General features: G+C 40.9%; 1 protein-coding gene across 3 annotated transcripts in view; it reads left to right on the forward strand.

The window, feature by feature from the left end:
• Positions 1 to 21,271, forward strand: part of WDPCP (WD repeat containing planar cell polarity effector) — a gene marked incomplete at its 5' end in the record, with an annotated part of 194,364 nt that overhangs the window by 73,049 nt on the left and 100,044 nt on the right. For all 3 annotated transcript variants that reach the window (XM_081100593.1, XM_081100592.1, XM_081100591.1), the window contains one exon: positions 15,032 to 15,095. In XM_081100593.1, the coding sequence (XP_080956719.1) occupies positions 15,032 to 15,095 (64 nt within the window). The remainder of the gene's footprint in view (positions 1 to 15,031; positions 15,096 to 21,271) is intronic.

Genomic DNA, 21,271 nt, shown 5'->3' on the forward strand with positions numbered 1-21,271 from the left:
CGGGGGCGGAGCTGGCTGGAGGAGGGGTCACAGGAGGTTGGCCAGCCAGTCCTGCCCCCTGGTCAAACTCAGGTCAAACTCCCTGTTGAGGGGACCATTTGCATATTAGCCTTTTATTATATAAGATGGTGTGAAGTAGTGATCCACATTCATTCATTTACATGTGGTTATCTAATATTCCCAGTACCATATTGCCTAGAAGGGAAGCAAGTTCCATTTTTCTGCTCAGCCTTCTCTGACATCATCCTATTGAGGGAAGAGAAGAGGGGAGGGTGTGGGACTCCTGTTTTAGTCTGGCAAGGTTGAAAGCCATTAGCTATTGCTGGTATGGGTGGGGCCACAGTGTTGCTTGGTGTTTGGATGGTGTAAAGCAGTTATTTCTAGAAAGTTTTCTCTCTTGCTATGCTGTCAATTGCCTGGTCCTTTGGCTAGAGAAATCAGACTTTTGTTCGGGCTCTTTTTCTTCTCTGTACCATTGGCATGTTTGGGTCGCTGACTTCTCTAATTTCAGTTCTGGAATACATGAGGCAAAATGAACATCAGAAACTTACCACTGGTTTTCCTTGGGTCCCAAGGTTCCTAAGCTGGCCTGCCTTCTCTCCACCTTTCATACTCTTATGTTTGTTTTTATATATAAGTCAAGGTTTTAAAATTGTACTTAGAGGGAGGGATTGGAAAAAGTATTTCTATCACTCTTAGAAGTGGAAGCCTCTTAATACATTTTTTAAAACCCTAAAAGCCCATCCATAGTTGCTTCTGACAGTACTGGGTCCTGTTCATAGTCTTGAAACTGCACTGTTAACACAAATATCACTGATGACCCAGATAAGGTTAACACATTTTCTGCACACTCTTTGAGTGGTATAGTGTTTTACTTTCTAGGCACCTCTCTTCTCTTTCTCTCCCTTTTCTTGTCCTTCTTCCCCTCCCCCCTACACACACACACACACACACACACACGCACGCACACACATGCACACACACACACACACTCTTAACATAGAAAAATGCGATTCTACTGATTTTACCAGGATATGCATGTGACAATACCTCAATAAAAAGGAAAAATTAAAACCCTCCTCCACTCCAAAGTTTCAGGTGAAATTCCTTGAGATGCTACTCTCTCTTCACTTCCCTCACTTCTACTGTCGGCAGAAGAATGAGAGATTAGGCTGGTGCTCGGCCAGGCCATCTACTACCAGCATAAAATGGAACAGGAGGAGTTTTCTACCCTACATGGTGTGACTAGACTCAGGAGGTTTTAGTTTCAAACTGCTTCTTTATTTTTGCTCTCTACAGAATCTTCTCCAAATTTTTCTTTAAAAAGTTATTCACTCAACAAATAATTATTTACTTTGTGCCACCCACTATGCCGAGTGGAGAATAGAGCTCAAAGCTCTATGTTGTTGTGTCTGCTGAGGATGTAACCCGTGCTTAGTATAATTTAGGGTCAGGGTTGGTGATCAGTTTCAGAATAGTCCAATTTATATATTTATTATCTCACTACTATTTTTGCCACAATATTACTTGTCTATTAGTCTTGATTACTTTATATGAACCACTGTATAATTCTTTATGACATATTCTCACTTAGTTCTTCTCCATTTTATCACTTTTATATATAAGGTGTCCCAAACAAATGTATACACATACATTTTTGATAGCTCAATTTATGTTTCTTTCTTTTTAGACTTAACCGATTGGAATTAATAATTATTTAAAGTGTTTAGAACTGGAGAGTATTATGCTAAGTGAAATAAACCTGTCAATGAAGGAAAAATACCACATGATCTCACTCATTCATGGATAATAGAGACCATTATAAACTTTTGAACAATAATAGATACAGAGGCAGAGCTGCCTCAAACAGATTGTCAAACTGCAGCGGGAAGGCCGGGGAGGGTTGGGGGGCAGGAGGGAGGGGGGTAAGAGATCAACCAAAGGACTTGTATGCATGCATATAAGCATAACCAATGGACATAAGACACTGGGGGGTAGGGGAGGCTAGGGGACTGTCAAGGGCGGGGGGGGGGGGGGGGGGAAAGGACACATATGTAATACCCTTTGTAATACTTTAAGCAATAAAAAAATAAATTAAAAAAATAAAGTGTTTATATACTTTTGGCAGACACCCTATAGTTTATTTCCTTTTCAGTGACTTATCTATAGTTACTCTTCAAGAGCCTTAGTCTTTTCTGACTATATGTAGGTGATTAAGGAAGGTCATTATAAATTCTGACCTGGCCTTTCTCAGTGCTAGATACATGTCCTTCCTTTTCTTCATCTTCCCCTGCCACGAGCACACACTATTGAGATCTGCAAGAGATGGAAGAGGGACATACATAAATTTAACTAATTGACTAAATTCATGTTCCCATAGTTAAAATTGTTTAGATATCACATCCGGACAATTGACATTTATCATTAGAATGAAGTACATTTGGTTCCCTGAGCTGACTGTGTAGTCATCCTGATAAATTCGCTCAGTAGAACATGGCTTTCCTGTTCAGTTTGAATGATCAATACAGTGAAAGACCTACAGCTGGAATGGAAGAGAGGCTGCAGAGAATTATTGAAATAAAGGATGGGCTAGAGAACCAAGATGGCGGCATAGGTTAACGCCGGAGTTTGCTGCCTTGAACAACTACTTCAAAAGTGAAACCAAAAAACGGAAGGGACATCACCCAGAACCACAGGAACGCTGGCTGAGTGGAAGTCCTACAACTAGGAGGAAAGAGAAACGCATACGGACACTCAGAGGAGGCGCAGTGCTGAAGTCAAATTCTGAGGTGCGGAGTGCCGTGCGCGGAGCGGGCTGGCGGAGGGCGCGGTTGGCGTTTTCAATCAGGAGGGAGTCGCAGACTCTGAGCTCCAGATCCGGGCGAGTCTTTAGGGACCCAGACTCAAACGGGAGAAGCGGGACTGTCTGGCTTCGGTCAGAGCGAGTGCAGCTTTCTCTCCGAGGTTTGCAGCCATTGCTGGGACTCAGAGAGGCAGAGCCCCTGGGGACAGGACTGAGAGCCACCATCACTGCTCTCTCCGGCCCACCCTATTGATCCTGTGCCACCTGCCCCGCCCAAGCCCTGCACAGAGGCATTTGCCGGACAGCCTCAGGCAAAGGCTAGATTAGCACCTCCCTAGAGGACAGAAGTTCTCTCACTGCAGAAACAGCTGATTCTCATAGCCACTTGGCCTGGAGGTCAAACCCTCCCTGGTATTAGCTACAACAATCAAGGTTTATAAGACTGCGCACAAAGACCACTAGGGGGTGCACCAAGGAAGCATAACAAAATGCGGAGACAGAAACAGGACAAAATTGTCAATGGAAGATATAGAGTTCAGAACCACACTTTTAAGGTCTCTCAAGAACTGTTTAGAAGCCGCCGATAAACTTAATGAGATCTACAAGAAAACTAATGAGACCCTCGATCGTATATTGGGGAACCACCTAGAAATTAAGCATACACGGACTGAAATAACGAATATTATACAGACTCACGACAGCAGACCAGAGGAGCGCAAGAATCAAGTCAATGATTTGAAATGCGAGGAAGCAAAAAACACCCAACCGGAAAAGCAAAATGAAAAAAGAATCCAAAAATGCGAGGATAGTGTAAGGAGCCTCTGGGACAGCTTCAAGCGTACCAACATCCGAATTATAGGGGTGCCAGAAGATGAGAGAGAGCAAGATATTGAAAACCTATTTGAAGAAATAATGACAGAAAACTTCCCCCACCTGGTGAAAGAAATGGACTTACAGGTCCAAGAAGCGTGGAGAACCCCAAACAAAAGGAATCCAAAGAGGACCACACCAAGACACATCATAATTAAAATGCCAAGAGCAAAAGACAAAGAGAGAATCTTAAAAACAGCAAGAGAAAGAAACTCAGTTACCTACAAGGGAATACCCATACGACTGTCAGCTGATTTCTCAACAGAAACTTTGCAGGCCAGAAGGGAGTGGCAAGAAATATTCAAAGTGATGAATACCAAGAACCTACAACCAAGATTACTTTATCCAGCAAAGCTATCATTCAGAATTGAAGGTCAGATAAAGAGCTTCACAGATAAGGAAAAGCTAAAGGAGTTCATCACCACCAAACCAGGATTATACGAAATGCTGAAAGGTATCCTTTAAGAAGAGGAAGAGGAAGAAAAAGGTAAAGATACAAATTATGAACAAAAAATATGCATCTATCAACAAGTGAATCTAAGAATCAAATGAATAAATAATCTGATGAACAGAATGAACTGGTGATTATAATAGAATCAGGGACATAGAAAGGGAATGGACTGACTATTCTTGGGGGGGAAAGGGGTGTGGGAGATGCGGGAAGAGACTGGACAAAAATCATGCACCTCTGGATGAGGACAGTGGGTGGGGAGTGAGGGCGGAGGGTGGGGTGGGAACTGGGAGGAGGGGAGTTATGGGGGGGAAAAAAGAGGAACAAATGTAATAATCTGAACAATAAAGATTTAATTAAAAGAAAAAAAAATAAAGGATGGGATTTGACAGACTGGGGCTTGAGCCCAAGAAGTGTGGAAGAACAGGTGCCTGGGTTGTTATCTGCATTTTTAATTAACATCTGTTTTTAGCCTGAAGCACCTTGCTAAGAATGCTGTACTGTACTTGTGTTCCGAGATAAACACCGACTGTTGAGAAGCTGCTAAATAGTAAGAGGTTAGTAAAACGGAAAGGTTTTCCTTGAGAGAAAGAAACAATGGAGGTTCACTCACTGGATATAGATGTCTAAGGGAACCCCTATTAAAACTGTTAGGTTTTTAAATCCTTTATTTTGATACTTAATATGTAAGTGGAAGGTAAGAAAAGTCACAATCCATAATAACAAAATAATAAAAGTGTTTACATCTGCTTATACCTGGGCTTGGGACTTGGAGGTGGTTCTGAAGGTATTTTTGCTTTGTACTCATTGTTGAATATTAAAAAGAACATACTTGTGCATTAAGTTCATAATTAAAATAGAATAAAAAATAGAAATCTGTATGTTTGGCATATTGTGGCAATTAAAGAATTTTTCTTGTTGGAAAAAATGGAAAGAATTTAGAAAATAAAAAAATTAAAGGTAATAAGGGTTTGAGTAAGGCAGGAAAAGTAGTTTTCTTGATTATCTTTTGATGATTAGAAAAATGTTTACTAACATTATCTAACAGTTGAGACTCTGACCGTAAGATAGCAAGTGCTTAAATTTCTCCAGATAACCAGTTCATAACTCTGAAGTTACCCCAAGACACAAACTTCCATTATTTGCCCTTTAGTCTGATGCAAAGCTTGATTTGTTTAGCATTGTTTGGGGGAAAATGTTTGAATGGATACCACTTTTTTACATCTGTCTATAATAATAAAAGCATAATATGCAAATCGACCAAACAGCAGGACAACCGTCCGGAAGACCATGCTATGACATGCACTGGCACCAGGCCGGCCAAGGCGGGTGCAATGCGATTGGTCAGTGGGTCCCGCAATCGCCCTACGATCACCCCGCAGAGGGAGGCTCAGGCCACCAGCCGGTGGGGCGATCAATGGGGGGAAGGGGGTGGCAATGATCGATTGCAGAGCCCCAGCTGAGTGGTTAGGGCCTTCCTCAACTGGGCGATCGATCTGGGAGCCCTGCGATCAATCACCCCGCAGAGGCAGGCCCAGGCCAGCCAGGTGATTGCGCCCCACACCTGTTGCCTGCAGAGGAAGGTGACGGGTGGCGGGGAAGGAGGGGACAGTACTACACAGATGGCAAGCAGTGGCAGCAGCGGGGGCAGGCCCAGCTTCTGGCAGCCGGGGGAAGGAAAGCCCCAATAGGCCTTGATTGCCAGCCAGGCTTTGGGACCCTACCCGAGGGGTCCCGGATTGCAAGAGCACAGGCCAGGCTGAGGGACATACTCCCCCGCATCCCGTGCATGAATTTCATGCACCGGGCCTCTAGTATCTACCCTAATAAAAGACAAAGATGCTAATTGACTGTACCTTTGCTATGCCCAAGCCACACCCACCAGCCAATCAGAATAACTATATGCAAATTAACCCAACCAAGATGGCAGCTGGCAGCCATGGAGCTGGAGCAAGCATGAGGCTTGGTTCCCCTGGCGATGGAGGAAGCCAAGCTTCCCGCCTGCCCTGGCCAGCTGTGGCACCCCATTGGGGACCCCCACCCTGATCTGGGACACCCTTCAGGGCAAACCAGCCGGCCCCCACCCATGCACCAGGCCTCTATCCTATATAATAAAAGGGTAATATGCAAATTGACCCTAACAGCAGAGCGACTGGGAATCACTGATAACTATGACACACACTGACCACCAGGGAGCAGATGCTCAATGCAGGAGCTGCCCCCTGGTGGTCAGTGTGCTCCCACAGGGGGAGCTCTGCTCAGCCACAAGCCAGGCTGCCAGCTGCCAGTATAGCGGTGGTGGTGGGAGCCTCTCCCGCCTCCTCAGCAGTGCTAGGGATGTCTGACTGCAGCTAGACCTGCTCCCCGCTGGCAAGTGGACATCCCCTGAGGGCTCCCAGACTGCCAGAGGGATGTCTGACTGCCAGCTTAGGCCCAATCCCCCGGCTGAGGGACCCTACCAAGTGCACTGCACAAATTTTTGTGCACCGGGCCTCTAATATGCCATAAAAGTCTAAGTGACGGGCCAGAAGCTATGACACCTAATGACCACCAGGGGGCAGACGCTCAACACATAGGCATGGAAACATGGAACAGACTGATGAATCTCAAAGGGAAGGTAGGACAGGGGAGGGCAGGAAGAGATTAACCGAAGATCTTATATGTATACTAGAGTTCCAGTGCACAGATTTGTGCACTGGTGGGGTCCCTTGGCCTGGCCTGCGGGGATTGGGCCGAAACTGGCAGTATGACATCCCCCAAGGGGCCCTGGATTGTGAGAGGGCGCAGGCCAGGCTGAAGGATCCCACCAGTGCATGAATCCAGGGTAGGATTCCTAGTCAGAGCTCATGCAGGAGGCAACATAAAGCTGCCAATCTGAGTCTACAAATAAGTGTTATTCTATAAGTACAATTTTAGAAATCGTGAATTTTACTTATCAAGAGGCATTTTGGTTGTTTAGATGGGGCTGTTACATATAAAGCTTCTGTTAACATCCATGTGCAGGTTTTCATGTAGATAGGAGTTTTTACTTCTCTCTGATAAATGCCCAGGAGTGTGCTTACTAAGTCATATGCTAGGTAGTATGATTTTAGTACTATATAAGCTGCTATACTATTTTTATAGTCGCTGTGTCATTTTGCATTCTCATCAGCAATGTATGAAAGATCCAGTTTCTCCTCATCCTTGCCAGCATTGTCACTATTTTTAACTTTAGCTGTTATAATAGATGTGTACTGATATTTCATTGTGGTTTTATTTGCATTTTTCTAATTGCCAATGATGTTGAGGATCTTTTCATGTGTTTATTTTCCATCTGTATGCTCTGGTGAAATATCTCTTCATGTCCTTTGTCTATTTTCTAATTGGATTGTTTGAAAATATACTTTTTAAAGTTTGTGAATGTGCTTTGGAAATGAAAATTTTTATTTTGTAAACATGAGAGAAATATTGCAATATCATTTGATGTCACTGTTGATGTTTAAATGTAGATGCAGGAGCCAGAATGTTTGCTCAGATTATGCTAAGATGCAAACATTGGGGAGATAGTACTGAGAAATAAATGTAGAAGGGAGGGAGAAGGGGGAAAAGGAGACAGAGGAGAGATGGAGAGTAGAAAAAAAGAAAGAAGAGATGGGATAGAGATAATGGGCAGAATGGAGAAAGGGGATAAGATATATAGCAACTCCAAGGAAGAAGATGAGGACTATGTTAAAGCTGAGTGCACTGTCGGAACAAGGGCTTTTCTCAGGGTCTGGAAAGTATCCCTAAGAGACTGAGGTAGACCATATAGAAGTTTCTGGGGGTTTTTAAATGAGTTGTAACCTACAAAGTGATGAATTTAACTTGCATTGTATCTAAACTAACTGTTTGTGGTGGAGTTGAAAGTTAATTGGAGTAGCCCTAGCTGGTTTGGCTCAGTGGATGGGGCATTGAACCTGTGGACCAAAGGGTCCTGGGTACTTTTCCTGGTCAGAGCTCATGCAGGAGGCAACCGATTGGTGTGTTTCTCTCATATAGATGTTTCTCTCTGTCTTTTCCTCTCTCTTCCACTCCCTCTAAAAATCTATGGAAAAATATCCTTGGGTGAAGATTAAAAACAAACAAGCAAACAAACAAAAGCTAATTGGAGTAAAGGAATGTGACTTTCCCTGCAGCCCCAATCACCATTTATCCCCTCTATGCCCTCTTCTTCCTCCACCTACACACCCTCCCCACCCCGGAAATTACCACACTGTTGTCCATGTCCATTAGTTCTCTCTCTCTTTTTATTTTCTTTATTGCTCAATCCCTTCACCATCCCCCAACATGCACAACCCTACCACCCCCAGAGCTGTCTGCCTGCTCTCTAATCTGTGAGTCTCTCTTTATTTTGCTTGGTAGTTCAGTTTGTTCATTAAATCCCACACATTGGAAGCAGCCCAAGTATCCATCAGTAGATGAGTAGATAAAAAGCTGTGGTATATTCACATAATGGAATACTACTCTACCAATAAAAGGAAGAACATTTTACCCTTTGTGACAGCATGGGTGGACTTGGAAAGTATTATGCTAAATGAAATAAGCCAGTCAGAGAAAGACAAGCACCATAGGGTTTCACTTATATGTGGAATTTAAGGAATATGACTTTCTGTCCCAGTTCTACCAAACACTAAGAGATCTTTGACAAGCTCTTACCTGTAAAATGGGAAGTGACGTCATCTGCCTTTCATATCTCAAGGAGTACTGTATCCAATAAAGCAATTACTGGGAAAATTTTTACATCTGTAAAGTAGTCCACAAATAAAAATTGTGAGCGATAATTTTTAAAAACCATGGAAAATAGGAGCAGGACTGAGATATTAAATGAATACTTTAGTTTTACAGAGAGAAGTACTTCACCAATTTTCATTAAAAAGCTAGTACATTAGGACGTAAATGTAGCAGGAGTCTGTAAATTCATGTCAGATTCACCTGTTTGTAAGGAATGAACACAAGCTTCCAAGGCCCAGAGCTCCTGCATGTGTGTCACTGGACTTAATGGAGGCGAGGGAAAGGGCCTGGCACCCAGAGGTTGTCTTAGTCCGTTTGGGCTGCTAGAACAAAATACCACAGATTGGGTGGTTTATAACAGCAGAAACTTATTTCTCATGGTTCTGGAGGGTGGAAAGTCCAAGATCAAGGTACCAGCAAGGTCCCATTCTGGTGAGGGCCCTCTTCCTGGTTCTCTGTGTCCTCACCTGGTGGAAGGGGTGAGGGAGCTCTCTCGGGCCTCTTTTATATTAATCCCACTCACCAGTCTCTGCTCTCATGACCTAGTAACTTTCCAAAGGCTCCACCTAATGGTCTTAACAGCATAATGTTGGGAATTAGGTTTTAAGCATATAAATGGGGGCGCGGGAGGAGGACCAGCATTCAAGCCATAGCAGGGGGCTATGCTCAACAGCCTTCTTTACTGCAGAAGACACTGGTTCAAGGCTCTTTTCCTCTTTGCTTTTGAGCCCAGATTAAATCAGAATATTAAATGGTGCTCTACCTTCCAGCTGTTGTATTTTCAAGTATAGCTTTCTGTGACTCCTAAAATTTATTCATTTCATGATATAACTAAACATCTCAGTTTGTGTATTGTTTAACTACTGAATTATAATACTATTCAAAATGTATTAGCAGTAAACATTGAAAATGCTTCATATTAATGTCTGAAGCAGATTTATTTCCTTATATTAACTTACTTATCACTATAATCCCATAAAGTTGGATAGAAGAAATTATATTGTTTTTATCTATAAGAAATAGGAAGCACAGGAAAGTGTTGCATATTTAACACTGTTCCAAAATCTTTTTAAACTAAAGATATTTAGCATTTTACATTGTTTCAAAACAGTTTTTATTATTTAACCAAATTTCGGGCTTGGGAACAGGAAAGAGGAAAGGCCTAAAAGAGTATGTAGGTTGGCTATTTGAATTTGTATAGGTAAACAGCATCATAAAAGCTTATAACTTGCCTTATTGTGCCTCAACAATGCCTGTGAATTGCCAGGAGATTCCTAAAGCCTTCACAAATCCCTACACAAAATAAAGAGTCCAGTTTAGGTCCAAAATGAAGCGGGCAGGCAGAGCTGTACCCATTCCACCACGGCCCCTCCTCCTCAACATACCCTGTACTGGGCTCTGCAAAGGAAGGGGCCTAGACCTCAGAGCAGCTACTCCCAGTGTAAGCATCAAACCCATATCTACCAGGAACTGGGGAGGGGGGTAGCTCAGATATACCTGTCAGAAAAGGAGCGTGAGCAAAACAGAAGCACACAATGTTAAGGGAAGAGAATCCTCTATCTTTAAATTCCTGCATTTCAGCCTTTTGAAAAAGAATGGCAGGGATCTAGCCTGTTCCCTGAATGTGATCTAGGAGAGCCCACAACTCAAAAATAAGACCCTGCTGTTGTTTCACAGAGAGGAGCACCTCTGTGAGTGAGCAACCCCCGGGCACTCAGTCGCAGTTTTTATGAGCCTCCCTCTTTCCAAATGTACTCTTTCCCTTCAGAGGATGAAAATAAACCTGTTTATTCCTAAGCCAAATGACTTCAAATGTGTCCTTTTAGTGTACATTTATAAATATTTTATATGGGGGATAAAAGGAGAGAACCAATTCCAAGTTTTCTTTCCAGAGGCTTCTAAATACCACTCAGTATTTATTGATTAATGAAAAAAGCTAATAAAACTTTCATTTTTGAAAACAAAAAGTTAAAAACAAATAAGAAACTTTTATTTTTTCGTATCTTATTTTGAACTGTAATAAGTTAATCAGAAATAGTTTATCTTTAAAAATAGTCTATAAATAGAGAAAAAGATATGGGTAGAAAATAGTTATATCCAGAGGTTAATTTGGCACAATACAAAGTAGAGGGAAATTTTAGCTGGGTTTCAAATTAATTAAAATAGTAAAATTATAGGAAAATAAAATTTTAGTACTTAGTAAGTGATAGTTGTTATCACTGTTTATGGCTGTCTCTCCTACTAGACTGTGAGTTGCCTAAGATCAAGGACTAATGTCAACAGTTTTTCCAACCCTTTGATTCCTAACACAGAACCTCAAGCATTAGAGGTATTTTGTAAGAGAAAATGTACTTGTAGTTGACAGTATCTTGTGATAACTTTTGAATGACATTAGTTCTAAACTTGTAGGGTTCAAAATGATGGAATTTGGGGTTTCTAACATACTATAGAGCCAACAGGGAGCTGGCTGATCTCCTTTCTGATATGGAGCCAAACGTGGAAGCAATTTGATCATTCCTTTTTAATGAATGCAACATGGCATTGCTCATCTTGAACTCAGAAAACCCAAGAACCAGAGACCTGATCTGAAGAAGAAGGACCGATAAGCCTCCAGCACACAGTTCATTCTTTTCCAGTAGCATTAGAGCAGCACTGTGGTAGAGGGTGCAAGTTTTAAAGCCAGGTGGCCAGGTTCCATGATATTACTAATCCCTTCTGAGTTACATGATATTGCTAATTAATATTTTCTGATCTTAAAAAATATCAAAACTTTTGTGTGTCGGTGTGCCATGCATATTTATCTTCCTGTATACTAACTGAATCCTTTTTTAAAAGCAGTTGCTTCTCAGACTTTTTTCCTGAGGTCATTTTCATTTTTCCTGAGGTATGTTCCCTAGTAGTCCCATTATTGAAAATCAGTTGAATGTGCTCAGTTTTTGTAAACCTGGAAGGGTCTTTATTTTGCTTTCATTGTTGAAAGAGAGTTCCACTGTTACATCATACAAGATTGATGTTTATTTTCTCTCCATAATTTGAAGATATTTTCCTACTGTCTTCTACCTTCCATTGTTGCTATAAAGAGGTCTAGTGTCAGTCTATTTGAAGTTCCTTTGTAGGTGATCTGTCTTTTCTTTGGCAATTTTTAAGAATTTTTATTATTGGAGTTCTGCATTTCCATTACAAACATATAATTATATATTTCGTTCCATTTATCCTGCTTGATATACATTGTTCCTCTTGTGTTTATTGATTCATATCATCTCAGCCATTAATTTAATTCCCTGAGTAGACATGTTAAACCTTTTCATCTCTATCTTGCTCAACCTCTTTATATTTTTTATCTCCTGTCTCTGCAACATTGTAATACCTTATTTATATATCTTTCAGCTTGCTAATTCTCTCAACTGTACCAAGTTATTTAACTTTAATAATATTTTCATTTCTAAAAGTTCTGTTTTATTCTTTGAAAAACCTACCTAGTAATTTTTATTGTATCTTATTGTGTGTTTTCAGTATAAATATCATATTCTGAGTTATTTTATATTCTAACTTTAATAATTCAATTATCTGAAACCCATGGATATATAAACCTGTTTATTTTCTAATTTTCCATTATGGTAGCTTGTTTCCTTGTGTATTTGATGATCCTTGTTAGCTCATATTTGCTTTATTTTAATTTATAGTAATCCTGGGGGCTTGTATCAAAAGTACTTTAATCTAGACATGAATTTTTAAATTGTTTCTGCCAAAGTTTAATAACGTAGGAAAATTTTTGCTCCTGCCTTAATCAGAAGACTCAGACTTATTAGCACCTTTAACCTTAAAACTTGTTCAAGGTCCAGTTTCCTGAGGATAATAGCCCTGAGTGTAGCTCTGCCTTGCCTTCGCCAACCCCCATTTGTTCTCTGCTCAGGGATCCCCACTCTAGTTTCAATCAGGGATTTTGTTGAAGATTTCCTTTTTTTTTTTTTTTTTTTTTAGGGTCCTGTGATATATTCTAACATATACTTTATAGCAATCTAGTTGGGATCTTCTTTTGGTACTTCTGGTAAACCAGGTTGCCAGATACCAATGCCATTTCTTTTATTTTTATCATAATGTTCATCATTACCTCTCATCTAGAATGAAGAGTACATCCTAACTTGTCCCCTAATTTCACTCTCTTGAATTTCACTGAGTCATATATGACATATATTGACAAATTGATGTATCAGTGGACATATTAGCCATGTTTAATTTTAACTGCCTGGAAGAGAGATGGATCCTAGAGATTTGTGAGTCACTGATGTAATTACCCATGCCCTGGGAGTGGGTAATGTTCCTGGGAGACTGGATTGAATAAATAGAAGTAAAAGCGGACCATAGTATGCCAGCTCATGGAGTGGGCAGAGAAAAATGAACTAGGAAAGAGGACTAAGATGATGAAATCTAAGAAATGGGAAAACAAAGCATAGCACTTGCAAATGCAGGGAAGAGAGGCTTTCAAGGAGGGGAAGTTTACAGAGTCAGAGGTGGCCCAAGGGCACACACAATGAGAACTGACCTTTAAGTTCATCATTAGAAGAAGTTGGATGATTACTGTTGCCAGGAAAGTGTCACTGGAATGGGAGTAAATGCCAAGTGGCAGTGAATGTATGGAAAAGTAGTACAACTTGCTCATCCTCTGTCCTCTGCCTCATTACATCCCACCCCCACTGAATTTGTAAGGAACCAGGAGCTTCCAGGAACAAAAATAAACACAATTGCCTTCTGATCTCCCATAGTTGAAATGTATTCAGGTAAATGCTAGAGATACTAGTAAGAAGGGCCAGGAACAGATAACAGTCATCAAACATAACATGGAAACTGAAGTGTTTACAGTTCTGGACCTACCAGCTCCTGTGTTGTAAGAATAAGCCTTGTTTGTTTGAATTTTAATTTCTTTAGCTATTTTACTAATAAAATTTGTATAATCTGTTAATATTCCATACTTCCTATATGTTTTATTTGAAATATGATAAAATAGAGAACAGAGAACTTGGTAATTTACCTGCTCATTTCTAGAGTCAGAAAAATTAACAGTTTTACCTATGTAAATCTCAGCCTTCGTGCAAAATAAAGAAGGTCTTTCCTTCCAAAACCCTGTGCAGAGTTGATCCTGAAACAATATGGCTTTGAACCACAAAGGGGTCCACTTATATGCAGATTTTTTTTTTCAATAGATACAGTGGGTCCTCCATGGGTTTTACATCCATGGATTTAACAAACTGCTGATTGAAAACGATATTTTCTGTCCATGGTTGGGAATCTGCAGATGTGGAGGGCTGACTATATGCATTACACTGTTTTATATGACACGTGAGCATCTGCAGATTTTGGTATTGCGGGGGGTCCTGAAACCAGTCCTCCCATGGATAACAAGGCCCAACTGTAGTTAAGCTTTAGGGGAGTCAAAGTTAGAGGTGAATTTTTGGCTCTGTGGGGGTTGGCATCCCTAACCCCCAGTTGTTCAACAGTCAACTGTACGTGTTCATGACATACTTTCCCGTCAATATCTTGAACTTTCTATAAAGCTAATTTAAATTGCAGTTTCTTCTCATTTATCTGAGCCTAAAATTAAACTTACTCAAAGAAAATTATCAAAATTATGCTTTAGGGGAAAAGAAGATTGAAAAAAGAGTAGAAAAGAATTATTTTTTAAAAAATAGTTAGAAACCACTTATATTGTCATTTTACAACAGCCTAAGATGTATTTTTTTAAAAACTCACAAATGACTCTTGTCAATATTTGACTTCTCAACTTTTAACTTAGGCGCACAAAGTATAATTAAAGTGTTAATTACTCTTATCCTGCTACAGTCTCTAAGTTCTTATACTTTTACAAGGCACAAATAGTAAAAAGTTACGAAAAAAATATTTCCTAAGCTGTCTTTCCCTCTATTCAGCAGCACCCACTCCAGGCTATGCTTGTTCTCGGACCTGGCACTGAAGGGCCTCCACAGGCACTGGCCTCAGTTCCTCCTAAGCACAACATCATCTCACACTAAAGACCCCCGTGGACAAAGGCTCCACTGTTTGAAAAGATTTTTGCCATCAGAAGAACAAAAACAATAACACATAAATACATTAAACAAATGGCTCTCTCCTTGCCACTAATAGATAACATTTCTTCCTTACAGGTACCAGAGATTTGAAAAGGCATTTCTGTTAGCTGTTGACATTGGTGCCCGAGACCTGTTTATGGTGAGTCATTCCGAGATGATTTTGTGCCTTCAGTTCTAAGGCTGAGTAAGTTGTCAGCTTTTGTGACCATTAAAAAGGATTAGTGTCATGTGTGCCTTAGACACATGGTGGGAAAGCATTATTCCATCTTGGCTTGCAGCCTTGCCTTCATGGAACTGGTCAATAGCCATCCAGTTTCTTTTGACTTGTTGACATTTTCCCTGCCAGAGCCCAACGGATTTTTTAATGTTTTCTAAGAATTTATAATTCTTGAACTTTTCTCCTCATGTACCTTGATGTGAGGAGATGACACCTTTCTATCTAATAAGCTTAAATGTCTTTCTAATCCATTCTCTGAAGTACAGATACAGAAGCTAGGACATAGGGTCCCATACATCTTGAATGTGCTCAGTCTGTCCCTTAGATTTTAGTGCAAAGTAACAAATTCTGAATGTTCTCACTTGTATTTTTAAAGTAACCACAGTGTAAAGTAGACCAAAGAGGTTATAAATTCACATACACTTTAGTCCTCCCATTTATTAGCTATAAACAGTAAAATCTAGTTTTTTACAGATCCTTGTGCTCTATATTAGGTTCTTATAAGATCTTTCACCGCAATGTCACAGTGAGATCACACGAACAAAAAAGGTAGGGTTCCTTTTCTGGTTTCTCAGTGTGTTCATTGTCGAGGAAACAATAAAACAAAAGCTTCTTGAAAACAACAAAAACTGGAAGGCTCTTTTACCCGAATCTTCTGCACAATGAAGACATTTGTAGTTTAAATTAAGCTTTGATGCTTTAGATGTTAAATATGAATTCACTAGAGGCCTAATGCACGAAATTCATGCATGGGCAGGGTCCCTAGGCCTGGCCGGTGATCAGGGCTGATCTGTGGGGTGACCGGTGGGGTGATCCAGGGGGCCCCCCTGACACCTGCCTTGGCCAACCTGGTGCTACCCACTCACCTCCCCATCCCCTGCCGCCACCACCAGTCACCTCCCTATGCGGGGCGATCAGGGAGGGGCCCCCACTGGCACCCACCTTGGCTGGCCTGGGGCCTGCGGGCTGGAGGCATCTCCCGCTTGAATGTCTGCCCCCTGCTGGTCAGTGTGCATCATAGCAACCGGTCATTCCACAGTTCAGTTGATTTGCATATTAGGCTTTTATTATGTAGGATGACATTAGGTCACTTGTCTTCAGATTGAGTTTATTATTTAAATTCTAACTTTTCATCATTCAATTAAATTGTGCTTTCACTGATCATGAAAAAATTCTAATTACTGCAAAAGTATGAACCTTCTGTTATTTGTTTGTCATCTGTATTTTGCTATGTCAAATTGAGTAGGCATATTAGTATACTGAGGTAAGGTTTTCTATGCATGCTGACATCACAGTGTCTGAAATTTAATTACAACAATTTTTAGATTTTTCTAATCACATTGACTTTTCCTCTTTTTCTCCACTTTCTCACCTCTGCTATTACTCACCCCAGTAGGATATATTTTTTTCATGTCTTTATTTTTTTTATGTCTATAGTCCCAATCTTTTTCTAGCCAAGATAAGAACTGAAGAGATTGTATATTTAAATGTATAGTGTCTGGCAAACTTTCTCAATATATTATATTGTTGTATAATTTCTACTGCTTTGACAATTAATACATAATCATCAAAGCCATCTTCTAAATGTTTTTTAAAAAAATCATACCTGTTTCCGCATTTAGTCTCAGGTTAGCTAGTAACAATATAAAGTCTTCATGTTGTTTTAAACTCCTAGTCCAAACCTTTCTACAGAAAGGCTAACCCTAACCAATAAGGATTTTTATGTGTAAAAGATAAGAACCTAAAATAAGGGAAGGAGAGAAATAAGTTTACTTTCTTTTTTATTTGTAAAAGTGAACAATCATTGTCAGAAAGCTGCATCTTTACTCTTCAAATGTAACTTATTTGCAGCCCAAGGTATATCTTAAGCATTATGAGCCTTAAGGGAGCATTATGGCCTCAACATTCCAATTTAGGTTCATGAATCTTCTATATACATTTGAGGCTCCACGTTGAAATTGTCTAAAAGTATGTTTTCTAATAGATCAACTATTCCTGTTTAAATTATTATCTAGCCAGAGGTCTATAGGTCTAGCCTATATACTGAGAAATATCACCTCTTTATATTTAAAAGTTTATAAAATAAACAGAATTATCCCTAATATAAATTATGTTCTATTCCCAAGATATCTTTTCCTGAAAAACTAAAATTAACACTACATGGAACACAAAGGGATCACCAAAAATATGTATTAGCTATAATCTGCAAATAGTCTTTTTCCATTAGCATCTATCAGTGGTAGAGAGATAAAAGACATATAGCATGATAGCAACAGACCTTGAATATTCAAAAGTCAATATGAACATTCTAGACCTGAGAAAATGTGTCTGAAATGATCCACCTCTTCCCTTTTCAGGGTAGCCTATGTGATCATCTAAACTAGGTGTCAGCAAACTATGGCCTGCCAGCCAGGTCCATCCCAGAAATGGTTTTTCATAGTTTTACATTTTCAAGACATATCAAAATAATAGTATTACATGACACTTAAGAGTATATGATATTCACCCAGTAGGGAGACGTGCAGGGGGCAGCCGACTGATGTTTCTCTCTCTCCCTCTCCCTTCCTCTCTAAAAACCAATAAAAACATGTTCTTAAAAAATATAAGGGAAGTTTTATTGGAACACAGGCAAACTCACTTGTTTATGTGCTGTTTATGACTGCTTTTGCTCTACAGTGGCAGAGTTGAGTAGTTGGAAGAAACCATATGGCTTGTGAATCCTAAAATATTTACTATCTGGGTCATTACAGAAAATTTTTACAGACTCCTGGTCAAGAAAGTGATAATTTATTACTTCAGTCCTCTATTAAAAACCCTTTAGTAGCTTCCTATTGCCTTTGGGATAAATTCTAACTCCTTAATATGCCTCTCCAGTCTCATCCCTCTGCTTTCCAGCTACATTATCCTTCTTTCAGTTCTGGGAAATATGTTGTACTCCTTATTATGTCCAGACCATGTTAAGGAGTTTAGGTTTATCCTTACCCCAAATCAGTCAGGCATAATAGGAAATACATGAAATTTGGGTTAGAAGTTCCCTTCAAAGCTAGTAACTTTGGAGGTGTTTTTTTTTTAATATAAAATAGATAACAACACAGTGCCTACTCATAAAGTTGTTTTGAGTCTCAGTGGGGATAATGTATTGAAAGTTCTTTGTAAAATGGGAAGTACTACACAGATATCATGTGTTATTATATTACTGTTGAGAAAGGACAACTGTCATTATTACATATTATGGCATGAAATAATGAAAACCTGAAACAGGGTATGAATTATAGAAATGGAAAGGAGAGGATATTTTGTAAGCAAAATAATTATGATTCAGTAAGACCTTAGGTGAAAATAAAATATTTAATTATAAGAATCTACACTAATCTACACTAATAAAAGAGAAAAATGGTAATTGGCGTACGACGCTACACTTTTCATTGGCTAATCAGGGCTATATGCAAATTAACTGCCAACTAAGATTGGCAGTTAACTGCCAACAAGATGGCGGTTAATTTGCATATGTAGGCACAATGCAGAGAGGCGAAAGGGAAAGCAGGAAGAAGCCCCCTGCCACTGACAGTGATCGGAAACCCAGGGGGGAGCTAAAAGCTGGGGGGCAGGGCAAAGGCGGCCCCAGGGCCGCCTTTGCCCTGCCCCCCAGCCACGATCGGAGAATCAGGCACCTTTGCCGCCCTGGCCAGTGATAGCAGGAAGTAGGGGTGGAGCCAGCGATGGGAGCTGGGCATGGTCGAAGCTGGCAGTCCTGGGAGCTAGGGGTCCCTTGCCTGGGACTAAAGCAGAGCCCACGATCGTGGGGCCGCTGCAGCTGCGGGTCCCCGCTGCCCGGGCCAGACGCCTCAGCCAGAGGCGTTAGGCCTGGGCAGGGGCAGAGCCTGCAACCGCAGGGAGCTGGAGGTCCCCTGCCCAGGCCTGACACCTCTGCCAGAGGCCTCAGGCCTGGTCAAGGGGCCGATCCGGTGATTGGTGATCGGAGGGTGATGAGGATCAACTCCTCTGGCCGAGGCATCAGGCCTGGGTGGGGGGCAGAGCCGGGAATTGGGGGGATATGATGGTCCCCTTGCCCAGGCCTGAAGCCTGGGTCAGAGGCGTCAGGCTTGGGCGGGGGGTGGAGCAAGCGATCAGAGGGAGATGGGGGTCCCCTGCCCAGGCATGATTCCTGGGCCAGAGGCCTCAGGCCTGGGCGGGGGTCAGAGCCAGTGATCGGGGGGAGATGAGGGTCCCCTGTCCAAGCCTGACACCTCTGGCGGAGGCGTCAGGCCTGGGCAAGGGGCTGATCAGGCGATCGGAGGATGATGGGGGTCTACGCCTCTGGCCGAGGCATCAGGCCTGGGCCAGGGGCAGAGCCAGCAATCGGAGGGGTCTGGGGGTCCCCTGCCCAGGCCTGACACCTGGGCCAGAGGCATCGGGCCTGGGCTGGGGGCAGTACCAGTGATGGGGGGAAATGAGGGTCCCCTGCCCAGGCCTGACGCCTCTGACAGAGGCGTCAGGCCTGGGCAAGGGGCCGATCCTGCGATTGGAGGGTGATGGGGGTCAACGCCTGAGGGCTCCCAGTATGTGAGAGGGGGCAGGCTGGGCTGAGGGACACTCCCCCCCCCCCACACACACACACACAGTGCATGAATTTCGTGCACCGGGCCCCTAGTAAATACTATAATAAAAGAAAACAATATCATAAAATATAAAGATCAAAGTAAAACTTATTTGATATATTTCTATCCAGGAAGTTTTAGTAACTTCCATGTTGTCTTCCAAAATGGCTGTATCAATTTACATTCCCACCAACAGTGTACAAAAGTTCCCTTTTCTCCCTATCCTTGTCAACATTTGTAATCTCTTACCTTTTTTGATAAAATTTTCATAGCAGGTATGAGATGATATCTCATTGTGATTTGGATTTTTATTTCCCTGATGATTAGTAATGTTGCCTCCCCATGTGAATATATACATACTGTACACTATACTTTACATTTGTAAATTGATTTTTTTAATAAAAAATGTGACATGATAGACTGTTTTCCATATCAAAAAAAATAGGTCTATATCATTACTTTAACCTTTACATTATATTCATTGTATGAGTTGTTCTGGCATTAAAAACAGGTATATAGCGCTGGCTGGGTGGCTCAGTTGGTTGGAGTATCATCCTGTACACCAAAAGGTTGCGGGTTTGATTCCCAGACAGAGCACATACAAAAGTTTGCAGGTTCAATCCCCAATTTGGGTGCATACAGGAAGCAATTGATCAATGTTCTCTCTGAAATTGATGTTTCTCTCTCATATCGGTGTGGTGTTTCTCTGTTACATCAATGTTTCTCCCCTACCTCTCTTTCTCTTAAATTAATTTAAAACATCCTCTGGTGAAGATTTAAAACACACACACACACAAAACAGGCATGTAGACCAATAGAGGAGAACAGCAAGCCCAGAAATAAATCCATGCATCTATGGTCAACTAGTCTTTGACAAGAATGTCAAGAACACACAATGGGGAGACAATAGTCAATAAATGGTGGTGGGAAAATTGGATATACACATGCAAAAGAATGAAACTAGAATCCTACTTTACACCACTCACAAAATTAACTCAAAATGCATTAAAGAACTAAATGTAAGACCTAAAACCATAAAACTCCTAGACTAGAGGGAAACATTGAAAAATAGTTCCTTTACTTTGGTCTTAGCAATGATGTTTGGATAAGACATCAAAAGCATAGCAACAAAAGCAAAATGAATGAGACTACATCAAATTACAAAGCTTCTGTACAGCAAAGGAAACAGTCGATAATTTGAAAAGACAGTATACGGAATGGGAGAAAATATTTGCAAATCATGTATCTAGGGATTGCTTAGGACTAAGGGATTAATATCCAAAAAATATAAGGAACTCATACAACTCAACAGCAAAAAAGATCAAATAATCTGATGAAAAAAAATGAGCAAAGGACCTAAATGGACATTTTCCCAAAGAAAACATACAAATAGCCAACAGGTACATGAAAAGGTGCTCAACATTACTAATCATCAGGGAAATAAAAATCCAAATCACAATGAGATATCATCTCATACCTGCTATGATAATTTTATCAAGA

Source organism: Myotis nattereri, assembly GCF_964212035.1.
Source record: "Myotis nattereri genome assembly, chromosome: 10".
Classification (NCBI taxonomy): domain Eukaryota; kingdom Metazoa; phylum Chordata; class Mammalia; order Chiroptera; family Vespertilionidae; genus Myotis; species Myotis nattereri.